The 13,264-nt window shown below is 35.6% G+C and overlaps 1 protein-coding gene across 1 annotated transcript in view; it reads right to left on the reverse strand.

Annotated features, from left to right (window-relative positions):
* Nucleotides 1–13,264, reverse strand: part of calcrl2 (calcitonin receptor-like 2) — a 54,057-nt gene that overhangs the window by 22,805 nt on the left and 17,988 nt on the right. The window contains exon 2 of the mRNA XM_059333809.1: nucleotides 1,283–1,340. Coding sequence (XP_059189792.1) covers nucleotides 1,283–1,340 — 58 coding nt within the window. The remainder of the gene's footprint in view (nucleotides 1–1,282; nucleotides 1,341–13,264) is intronic.

Below are 13,264 nucleotides of genomic sequence, written 5' to 3' on the forward strand. Positions count from 1 at the left end.
AACTAAACAGAGATGAGAGTTATGAGTTCAGGTCTTGTAAGCTATTTTGAAAAGGTTTTGAGTTAATTTTTGAAGGAGTGAGTCTGAATTTCGGATGTGAGTAGGGAGGGAGTTCGAAGTGAATAGGAGGGGACCAAGCACCGAGCCCTGGGGGACACCATGTGTGACTGGCAAGGCAAGGCAAGTTTATTTGTATAGAACAATTCAACACAAGGTAATTCAAAGTGCTTTACATATACATTAAAACAGCAAGACACAATTGAAAACAGTAAAAACAGTCAATTAAAACAGGGAAATAGAAATAAAAATATTGGGATGATTGATTGATTTGATTGATTGACTGAGAATTTATTTGAACACAAAATAAAAGATGAACATTTATAAACAAACAAACAACAATAAAAACAAAACAACAACACAAAATGAAACAGCAACAAGACTCAACACTTATTTGTGTTCAAAAGGAGTCAAAGCATATTAAATCCCTTCTCCCTATGTTAATTCACTATATTCAGTTATATAACAACAATATTTATATATATGTATGTATAACACATAGTAATGTAGTTTATAAACTTGTTATTACCATTATTAACATACATAACTTGTTATTAACTTACAAACACATAAGTACACATACACCCATGTAGTCACAATGAGACAACAATGAACAAACAAACAAAACAACAACAACACACAAAAAAGAAAAATAGTAATAATACATTTAAAAAATAAAACGTCAACAATAACCACCTACTGTCATTTCACACACACGTTTTCATGCCTATATCGGGTGAATACATGCTTTTTATATTTTATTTTGAAGTGTTTAATGTACGGGATGAATGAAGAATGATGGTTATCTTTCTTGTTTGACTGCCACATTACATTAAAAACTAGTCCCTAAAAACAGTTCATTGGGAAACAATATACCATCAGCATTGCAAGTTGTGATGAGAAAAAAAAAGTGTTTTATTTATTAAAGGATTTAATGTAAATATAGCTACTTGGATATATCAGATACAAATGCATGGCTTAACTGTAATGTAAATGTGGGAAAGTGCTGGAATATGGAAATATGTAATATTGTTTGCATAAACCTTCTCAGTCAACACAATAATTACACTCAACCATGATTCCCCAAAAAGTTGGGACAATGTGTAAAATATATATGAAAGCAGAATGCATCAATTTAAGAATTAAGAATCTGTATTTATTGCATTTTACATTTTAGATTATGTCCCAACTTTACACACAGATACACATACATGATCGCACTCACCTCTGTGCCCAATGCCAGCGCTACAATCAGTGAGAGTGTTAGCGTCCTCCACATGTTTCTAAAAGGGAAACAACAACAACAACAACAATAATGCGATTATTAGAAAGTATTCTGTAAGTGAATTTTGAGCCGGGACACTGCTGTTCGTGTCCCATGCAGCAATGTATAATAGAACTGAATACAGCGCTGCTGCTCAGCCTTGGGGCCCATTTTTCGCAAGTTGCCATGCTAGCAAGCTAATATGCTAAGGTCGTAATGAAAGAATATCTGTACTTGACGAAAGTTTTACTCGCAGCAAGTAAGAAATCGGTCACAAGAAACTGGCTCAATGTGAACACTCCAAAACAGGAGCAGCGGTTGGAAATTGTCCAGGAAATCATTGTTATGGAAAAATTGACATACATGTTAAGACTCAAAGAGAACGTATTTGAAAAAAATGGCAAAAATGTTCCATACATTTACATGAGACATGACACCAACTGAACAAATGCTAAATGGAACAGTGGACTGAATAGTAGTTCCTCCAGACAGTTTGTTAGTGTTATTTTTGTTAGTGTTTTATTGTCACTTTAACTTGTACCTTTTACTGTATTGTTTTTGCCTATATACATGTGAAAACTCAATAAAAATTTAAGTTATAAAACAAAATATGCTAAAACTCTGATGTTAAACAGGTATGTTTACCACATACACTATTATTATTATTCGGCATAAAAACAAGCAAACAAACTTTATATATTCAGAGTGAAAGACAATGACCTAATGTATCCAACTAAAAGTTCCTTCTAATAGGAAATTTGCTCATACAAAATACAAATAGTCTGTGTGAGTTCATGTTCTCACAAGTGTGCTCATGTATGTTTATGTTCAGTTTGTGTACAGTATTATCTCATGTATCAGGACAGGAAGTTCATACTCTCCACTGTCCCCTTGGGGTCAGAGAAAAAGATGTGGGTTTGTTATTATTTTTGAACAAAAGGGCAGCGAGTTCCCCTTGGTGTTCGCTCAATAACGAGCAAAACAAGAGTGAAATAAACACTCAGTGTAATAGAGGCAACAGAGGCAGAAAAGACACTAAGTGTCTCTTTGGTTACATTCTGTCAACACACAATTTATGACAGAGGAGACTAGTTACGTTGTGTTTGGACCTCAAGGCCAACAGGACATAACATAATATATTCAGCTCTTATTTTGAAAAAAATATATCTACAGATTCTAAACATAACTGAATTAAACACAAATGTAAACAACTCGAAGATCCATTTTGTTGTCTTTAGCGGCAACTGTGTTGTTGAATCTCACCTTTTAATTTAATCTATAATTTGTAATTTCTTTGTTTGTTCATCCATAGTAACTGTTTTTACACACAAGTGAGCTGTAGAACTTCTCTAGCAGACCAACCACTGCTGGGGGATGTCATAAAATTATCCCAGGAATGTCACCAGAGACACCCAGTTTGTAATACTGCAAATGCAAAGACTTATATATGGTGGCCCTGAGGGCTCACAGCGCTGCAACTTAATAAACATATGCAAATACACAAAACACAAGCAAACTGAGAAAACATCTTCATCAATTTGACAACACAAGCACAGCATTTAGAAAAAACACTGCAAATAGACCACAACACAACAGAAGTGTTTCCAGAGGACACTTAAAAGTGATGCACACGTCTGGACACGCTTGTGATATTATCACGTTATTTCAAGATAATGATGATTAATTGGTTCCTTTTCATTTATAAAGTCTTGATAGGCGACATGCCACCAAACCTCAGCACTTTATTAAACTGGTCACATAGTAATTATCCAACACGCTCTAGTGATTAATGCTCAATGTTACCCGGACTAATACTGGATTTTGTTTTTCTGCTGCATCTACCTGGAACATCTTACAACATTCACTCAAACTCAACACAATTATAACTATGGGCCAGTTTAAAACTATGATAACCAATAAGTAAACAATGATAACCAATAACTAAACAATGATAACCAATAACTAAACAATGATAACCAATAACTAAACTATGATAACCAATAACTAAACAACGATAACCAATAACTAAACTATGATAACCAATAAGTAAACTATGATAACCAATAACTAAACAATGATAACCAATAACTAAACTATGATAACCAATAAGTAAACTATGATAACCAATAACTAAACAATGATAACCAATAACTAAACTATGATAACCAATAAGTAAACTATGATAACCAATAACTAAACTATGGTAACAAATAACTAAACTATGATAACCAATAACTAAATAATGATAACCAATAACTAAACTATGATAACCAGTAACTAAACTAAGATAACCAATAACTAAACTATGATAACCAGTAACTAAACTAAGATAACCAATAACTAAACTATGATAACCAATAACTCTGCCTTTCACTGCAACTGTTTTTAATGGTTTTTCAGGAGTTTTGTCTGTGCTGTTTTGTGTTTTCTCTGTACTCTCAACATCATTGTAAATGAGGGGTTGCCCTCAATGATTCCTCAAGAAATAAATAAAGGATAAAATGAAATGAAATGAATGATAATGCCGCTAATGTTAGCAGCCGATCGATAGCATGCTAACGTTAGCCGGCTATTGATAGCATGCTAACGTTAGTGACTGATCATAGCGTGCTAACATTAGCGGGCTAGCAAGACCAAGACCAACTCGGAGCCGTTGAGAGAGACTAAAATGAGACTAAAACGTGCTAGTGGGCTAACGCTAACGGGCATGAAAATATCATTATCATGAAATAACGTCATGATCTTAAAATAACTTGATAATATCCAGACATGTGCATCACTTTTAAGTGTCCTCTGGAAACACTTCTGTTGTGTTGTGGTCTATTTGCAGCACTTTTCTTAAATGCTGCACTTGTGATGTCAAATTGATGAAGATGTTTTCTCAATTTGCTTGTGTTTTGTGTATTTGCATGTGCTTTCATAAGTTTTAGTGCTGTGAGCTCTCAGGGCCACCATACACTTATAAATGGGCTCCATTGTGTTACCTCATTTGGTGATAGAAAGTGACTTATCAGGGATTTATTCAAATACGCATTTCAAGATTATTACTTTCAGAGGTTTGACCATGGGGTTGACAATGTCAAAATGCAGGAAAAATGTGTTTCATTTCAATAATTGTAAAAGACTTTTGTATGTAATATTGGAAACATTAAGGTTCAGCAGAATAAATTCCAATTTGAATGCTATAAAAGCAGCTACAGTTCAGATACATGCCAGAAAGCTCTTCTTCAAGGACCAAGTAACAAAAACATTTTGGCAGTTGAGAGATGGAGGAAGAAAAGAGAAAGAAATGTGGGAAATGTTCTGCGTCAGTGATGTGTGAGGGTTTCGGGAACTAGTGGAAAAAAATCATGATTCATTCTTTATTAGGACTTTTTTTTGTATCTAGTTGCTCACATGGAGCAAGAGATCCATGTGAGTGTTGTGATTTGTGACTTGAGGGAAAAACAAGAGATAGCTCATACCCAAAGGGACTGATGTGCAAAGGTTGTACAGCAGTGAGCTCTTTTGACTCATCCCAAGAAACAATGGTTATTATTAAAACATTTGCAGGAAATAACTTCTCAGTGTTGAAGAATGTAATGATTATGTGTTGCTAACCTTTCAGCAACTGTCTGCAATGATTATGCTGGAAAGGCAGAGCACATATTACAGAGAAAAAGCTCTGCTTAAAGAGAAAGAGGTTAGCATTAGCTCAGCTAGATAGCGTAACTGTATCCCAAATCGGACACAGTTTGGCTGAGATGCTATCAACATTTCACATTAACGACTAATATAAATGATCATGTTATGCTTCCAATTAATTAAATGGTGTGAAACTGGAGTCTAACTTCTTATCTTTTGAACTGTATATTGTTTTAACCGTGTTCGTTAGCCACGGGTTTACTAGAGTCGGCTAAAGGACGCTAACGCCAGTAAATTAGCCGTGTGCTAACTTTATCCCAAGTCAGACACTTGCTGTAAAACAATAAAACAATGCTGAGTTTTTCGGGGGAAATTGGATGTTTCTGGGTAAGCCAAATAAATATCACCTTTATCATCCATCATTTACCAACACACCCGGACCGTACTTCTGTCCTTCACAATAAAATACAGCACAGTAAAAATACAGATGTACTTTTAAGATCGTCGAGTGTTGCCTTCGCGTTCTTACTGCTTTCTCTCATCAGATTTACTTTCGTGTTGTAATTAGACATGTAAATCTCCATGAACATAAACTAAATTTCACATGCAGATTGTTAAATATGTATAAATTAATTATACCTACAATGGTGGTGGCGATCTTATTCAGAATGACCGTGAAAACACCGGAAAGCGCGAAATTGCAGATTTCGGATGTGTCCGATTTGGGATACAGTCTCTATACATCTTTAAAGTTTTATCAACTATCACCAAGACAAAAAGGTTTTTAAAAATATGCAAACATTTTGGGAATTTTGTTTTTTGCTGTGAAAATCAGCATTCCTTTCATGGACTGTATTAAAAAAGGGACAACGTGTCTCCACTTTCTCATTGTTGTCAATCATGACATTACACCCCTGTTTTATAGAACTAAATAGGCCTGGGCGATATATCGATATAAAAGACATAACGATATGTGATATGGAATTAGACCATACCGCATATATCGATAGTTTTTTTTTCTTTCTTTATATATAAATGCTGCCCTTACTAGGGTTTGTCATATTTAGTTGTTTTGTAATGTTTGTTATTCTTTTCTCATATAAATATATTTATTTCGGAAAAAGATTGGCCTATTATATTTCATAGGCTATTTTTATTTAAGATATTTTTTTATTCAAATGTGCACTTCATGGAGCTTTGATTAAAAAAAAAAAACAGCTACTCCTGTTGTTATACAGTATTTATGTTCACTTAAATAAAAAGTTTCAATAAAACTACTTGTGACATGTCATATTTGGCTTTGACTGAACATTTGCTCTCACTTTGCGATAAAAAAAATCGGGAAATATATCGATATTCCTAAATATATCGGGATAGGACTTTTGGTCCATATCACCCAGCCCTAGAATTAAACAACTCATACTCAAGCTTTATTCTATAAATGTATTTGACCTCCACTTAGAGTTTTTAAATTGTCTCATGTCCCATCCACTAACATGGAGGGGGCGGGGTTTATAGTCTATACTGCAGCCGACCACCAGGGGGCGATCAAGATGTTTTGGCCTCACTTGTGGGGAGAAAAAAAAATCTAAAAATTTATCTTAACGTTAGCTTGGCAAAACAACCCGAATCAGCAGGAAACTGCTGGCCGGGCTCTACTAAAGGAACTGTCAACAACATTAACCCTCTTATTTACATGTAGCTGGTTGCAGAGGCCTAAAACCTGATTAGAAATGGAAGCCTGCCTCAATCTGATAACAAATTCTGCATAACAGCACCTCTAAAGCTCAACATGTTGTTTGTGAAGTCTCAACAAAAACCATACAACCCAATATTAAATTACAATTGTTTTTACACTTGGGTTTTTAGTAAGGAATAAACAAATAAAGTAGTAAATAACATATTAATTTGTAAGATGCTGTTAGGTGTGTTTTGTTATCTTTGCTGAGAAAGAACAGCTGTTTCCTCCTGTTTCCAGTCTTTGTGTGCAAAGTGAAGCTAACCAGCTGTTGGCTGCAGCTTTATTTTTAAAGGTCAGACATGAGTATTATTGTATCTACTCATCTAACTTTCTGCCAAAAAGCAAATACACCTGTTTTCCGAAATGTAAAGCTATTTCTTTAACACTACTTGGTGCAATGGGCTTCCTCCACCACTCTGTATAGACCAAGACCTAAAATAATCTGAAAGATTTGTTGCTTTTTTTGTAAACCTGCCCCACATCTTTGGTGCTGAGCACTCATTGCTTATTTTTGCATCTCACACAGTTCTGTGACATCTCTTTCTTTTGGCCGGTAGTTTGAGTTTTTGTCGGCCATCTTTCCCAACCGTTTTACTCTGAAGAATTCCCACAGCCCTGTCAGATGAACTCAAACCAATTTTTAAAGTATGTTCCAAATTTGAAACCCTATTCATTATATAAAAGTGTATATTGTTATTGTCAGTATTTCGGTTTGGTCAGCAGTTGTCCTACCACAACTACAACGAGGAGTGAAGCAGAAGAACCATTTATCTATATGTTATATGTTACTTTTAGCTCACTATTTCAGCTGCCTTTTCTTTACTTAAAGATCACTATTTTAACCATTTCCTGTTACTTTTAGCTCACTCTTTCACCATTTATAGGTTACTTTAGCTAATTATTTAATCTGTTAAACTAGGGCTGGGCGATATATCGATATAAAAAATATATTTATATATTTTTAAATGTGATATAGAATTAGACCATATCGCATATATTGATGTAGTTTAATTTATTTCCCTTTTTTATATGTATATAAATGCTGCCCTTACTAGGGTTTGTCATATTTAGTTATTTTGTAATGTTTGTTATTCTTTTCTCATATAAATATAATTATTTCAGTAAGAAATTGGCCTATTTTTATTTCATAGGCTATTTTATTTAAGATTTCTTATTTATTTAAAAGTGCATTTTATGGAGCTTTGATTTTCTTTAAAAAGATTCTCCTGTTGTTATACAGTATTTATGTTCACTTAAATAAAGGGTTTCAATAAAACTACTTGTGACATGTCATATTTACTTTGACTGAACATTTGCTCTCACTTTGGGATAAAAATATCGGGATATATATCGTATATCGATATTCAGCCTAAATATATGACTTTTGGTCCATATCGCCCAGCCCTATGTTAAACTGTAATTCATAGCTATCTATTTCAACAGTTTATATCTTACTTTTAGATTCATTATTTATAGATTTAAAACCATTTAACTGTACTTTTAGCTAACAATTTCAAATGTTTAGCCATTACTCGTAGCTTATAATTTGAACTGTTTCATCATTACTTTCAGCTATTTATTTCTATCAATCCCCCCCATTACTTTTTGCTACATTTAAACTTCTGTGCTCATTTCACAGAACTACATTTCACAGAGCCCAATAGGTATGAGATTTTTGAGACCGAATGCAGATACCAATTTTAGAGGGGAATACTTAGGCGGCAACCTCCAGGTCTGAGCAGGGAGGCAAACCAGGAAGTGCCTTAAGCTGCATTCTACCAAAAATTCCAGCAGGGGGTGCTAAGTTTGGCTGCAAAAACATTTCTGTCCATTCATTTCAATGCAAAATGAGAAGACTTCTCACTTGATTTATTACCTCAGAAATGTCTTTTAGGACAACACGATGGTCTCAATCACTAGTAAAAAAAAATCTTCTTCAAGACAATCTGATGTTAATAGTTCTAATAATGGCCCCATTTAGAAGAAAATAGAAGATAAAGAATCGTATGATTTGGGGCGGGGCTACCTTTGATTGACAGGTCACTAACAAGGCGAGCCGTCATCAGGAGAGAAGCAGAACAATGCGTATCCACGGCAACGTGTCAATAAAGTCATATATAACGTTATATAGATATAAAAAAAGGACGTTTAGCGGTTTGGTCTCATAACTTTGACCCTTTCACTGTATTTTCACTTAATGACAGTTTATTTGAACGTTTTGTTCATTAAATGTCTTGTTCAGTGTTTGGTTGGACTAACAGACACTCCAAGGAGTCGCTGGTCATTTTTCTGATGCAAGTATCATAAATTTTGTTTTTTTTTTGTTGTCACTACATCCATTATTTATACAGTCAATGGGAATAATTCACTGGTTCCCAATATGGTGACCAATATAGTGAATTTTTGACCTAGAATTAAAATTATTAATAATAATTAAGATCTTTTCTATGTAGATTGTGCACTGAATCTTCACCAATATGATTTTGCAAAGGTTCTCAGAAGGCTTCTTTATAAAACAAATAACTTTCTAGTTATATATTTAACATTATTATACATTATAATATATTGTGCATACAATGTATTATACTGTCAAGTACATTGCCATATTTGGAGAAGTAATGCTTCAGTGTTGCTTTTCATCTGGAGGTGATAGAGAAAAGAACATCTTATTTATATATTTATAACTATGCTGTAGACAACCATACACAGACTCACAAACACACACAAACAGACGTTCATTTATAATCACAGTTCCATTTAACATGAACCAAACAGTGAATGCCTTTCCATCTGTTATGTACACAGTTGCCTCTAACAATGTAGCGTTCAGGACATTGTGAATCCAAGGACACACACACACACACACTCACACATCAGAATACCTTGGCAGTGGCTGCTGTGTGCCATTCTCACCATAGAACACAGTGCACAATCTAACCGTGAGCTGAAGCCAAGCAGTCTGGTTTGTCTTTGTTTTCTGGGAACAATACGAACTGAAAGGTTGCTGCATTTGTCACTTCCTTTGCCCCCTTCTGCGTAAAAGGTCTTCACCTCTAATCAGTAACTGAGGTGATCGAAAACATCAGATATAAATGAAATACTGAGTCATAAATGAAGACAAGTACACTGTAAAAAAAAATGTTGTTGCTTTTACAGAAAAAAAATGGCAGATGTGGTTACCAGTAGCCTGGGTATACCCATACTGCCTTGCGCGCTCGAATTTCATTTCGAACCTCCAGGCAGTCTGGCAACCAGAGAGGTTTCTTAGCCCTGTTTTAGGGATCCAATCACAGAGCGGGGAGGGACGGCAAGACGATGACGCGTACTACTCGGCAGACGGAAGCTTGTAGTTTTCTTACGGATCCAACATGGCTGCAGCAGGCGCGAAACTCTCTTTAGCTGTAGATGGTGTTTTAAATAGTTTAGAGCGAAAGTTGAAAGGCGAAAGGTCTCGGGGACACACACACAACAAACATCAATTTCTGTTGCTCTACTACGTCATCTGGTATAACTGATCTGATTGGCTAAGAGCTACCTACAGACGCTTTTGATAGACATTCTAATCGCCCAATAAACGGCTCCGGAGGATCGTAAACCACACCTCCTCTACGGAGAAATGAACGGCTGGTTTCCAGACTAATCTCATTTGTGATTAGTCTGTTGTTAGCCAGGCTAGGTTACCAGAATAATTCAGCAAAAAATACAGTACAAATGTAAAGAAGTGAGGACCGGCCGAAATGTCCTCACTTTGCAAAAGTGTCCTCACTCTGTTGGTTAAAAACGTGCTCCGGTCCTCACTATGTAAGAAGTACAAGAACACACACACACACACACACACACACACACACACACACACACACTTATTGTCTTATCCATCTTCATTACGTATGAAAAAAGTTGACTAATTTTCACTATAGTTTTAGTTAGTTTTGTAACCACACAATACAGTTTCAGTTAGTTAATTAACATAAAATAATAAATTAATAAACATAAACCTAATTGTAACCTGAACCCTTAAAACAAAGTCTGAAATTTCAAAAAAGCCTTTAAAGAAGTGAGGACCGGCCGAAATGTCCTCACTTTGCAAAAATGTCCTCACTCTGTTGGTTAATAACGTGTTCTGGTCCTCACTATGTAAGAAGTACAAGAACACACACACACACACACACACACACACACACACACACACACACATTCTTGTACTTCTATCTTTGTGAGGACCCTCATTGGAACAGTGAATTCCCTAGCAAGGTTATAATAGTTTTGACTTTTGCATTAGTTGTAGTTTTTTGTAATGGGGTATTTGTTGGGTGGGAGATTAAAAGAGGTCACAGTAAATTTTTGTCTTTATTTCCTTTGTCTTATCCATCTTCATTATGTATGAAAAAAGTTGACAAAGATGAAAACGAAGGACATTTTCACTATAATTTTAGTTAGTTTGTAACCACACAATACAGTTTCAGTTAATTATCATTATCATGTAACCTTTAACCCTTAAAACAAAGTCTGAAATCTCAAAAAAGCCTTTAAAGAAGTGAGGACCGGCCGAAATGTCCTCACTTTGCAGAAATGTCCTCACTCTGTTGGTTATAAACGTGTTCTGGTCCTCACTATGTAGGTAGTACAAGAACACACACACACACACACACACACACACACACACACACACACACACACATCCTGCCTATCATTCTCTCACTTTCTCTCCTCTTTTCTCTGAACCTCTCTCTCCTGTTTTTTCTCTCCTACACTGTCGTCTGTCACCATTTATCTCTCTCTGTCTCACGTTGAGTCTGTTTGTCCTAAACTCTGTCCAGCCTCTCTGGTTTTCATTTCACGTCCTGTGAGTGAGCTAGATTCTGGAGAGTGATAAGGATATAAAAACACCAAAATCACCTACATGCAAATAACCTTTACAGGGGAACTCTACAGACGTTACGTATCCAAGTCTGCTTGTTGTTTTGCTCTCTACAAAATAATCCAACAATGTTTTTTTAAGGATGCTAAATTGGTAGAGTGCTCTTTTGAATCCTGTTACTTTAAAAGATGAGCTTGGGCTTATTCAAAAATGTTACTGTTGACAAATCCCATGACAACCAAAACCAACAATGAGTTGATATTACTAACAAGTATCGCCTGTGTATGCAAAGCCTGATAAAGCTTGTTTTTTCTCTGCCATAGAGCCACATGTTGCACTGGGTGTCATGGTTACAGTGCAAAAACCAACTGACAAAAAAACAAGAAATAAATAACTAGATTTATGCAAATACATGTTCGAAACAAGTGAAATTATCTGCCAGTGCAGTGAGTACATTTTTCCTTTTAAATAAGTAAAAAGTATCTCGGCACTGGAAAAACCAATGATGTCTTGAAATAAATCCAAATATACTTATTTTGAGCAATTGTAGCTTGAAAAGCCTGACTGTAGTAACATTAAAATAAGCCAGAAATACTTGAAAAAAACTTGAACATGGAGAGTTTATTCTGAGTCAGTCCCCATACCATCCTGTCACCGTATACTCAGAAAATTCACCAAAATAGCCCCAACAAGTACACTATATCATTCTGTTTAAGTAATGATCACAAGTACATTAGTAGTTAATATTATTTTGGTAGTTAGTCAGTCTTTGAACCAGTGGCCTGATAACAATAGAGCCTCTAGGGGCCAACAGCAGTATTTCTGGGATACCAGTGTATCAGCAGATATGGCTGAGACTTCCTCTTTGGTGTGTTGGTTATTGTTTGTAGTCCAATTACAGCTCAGTCACCAGGGGAAAATGTTGGCATTATGATACGTCAATATGAAACATTTTTGGCACCTTTTAGCTTTAGCACCATACGCTAATTTGTCACATTCTAACAGCACGCTCTACAAAAACCTATTCAACTACGTCAACTATGCAATCACCCATTGTTACGTGTCAGGCAGCATCTAAACAAAAAAATCAATGATTTAGTAAAAGACCATTTTTATGCACTCAAATCTGTCATTTAGAGTCTCAGTGTTTGTTACGTGTCAGGCAGCAAGGTGTGCATGTTTTCAGGAGATTCCTGCACAGAGCCATCAGTGATTGGGATTAAAAAGCTGCAGAGCTGCTGCCTGTGTTTCCAGGCCGTGCTGCCTATTGGCTCCCTGCCTCCCCAGCTGGCCAATCACAACCCAGGAGATCCCTAAAAATGGAGGACATCTCGGGCCTTCAGTCTCTCTTTTGATTTTGATGCATTTGCGTCTTTGTCTCTAATGAAAATTGGGTAGGGTAGGGTAGGTAAGTTGGGGTTCCCTATACACTTCACACATGTAGTTGACTTTTTTTTGGTTTATTGGTTGTGCCATTGTATTGTTTTGGAGAGGTCCTTTTGTTAGAGAAGTTAGTTCGGCCTTTTGTTTGTTTGTTTGTTTTCTTCACATGTAGTTTAGATAGGCCTTCTTTTGTTTGTTTTGTGTATTAATTTCAACTTTTTTTGGCACAATGACTTGTCCCATCCTCCTCCTCCTGAGTGTGTCTTTCCGTTACAATAAAGCACAATTTGTTCACTCCACTTTTGACTTCTTTGATTTTATGATTGTCGTGTTATTG

The sequence above is a fragment of the Centropristis striata genome, chromosome 5 (assembly GCF_030273125.1).
Source record: "Centropristis striata isolate RG_2023a ecotype Rhode Island chromosome 5, C.striata_1.0, whole genome shotgun sequence".
NCBI lineage: Eukaryota > Metazoa > Chordata > Actinopteri > Perciformes > Serranidae > Centropristis > Centropristis striata.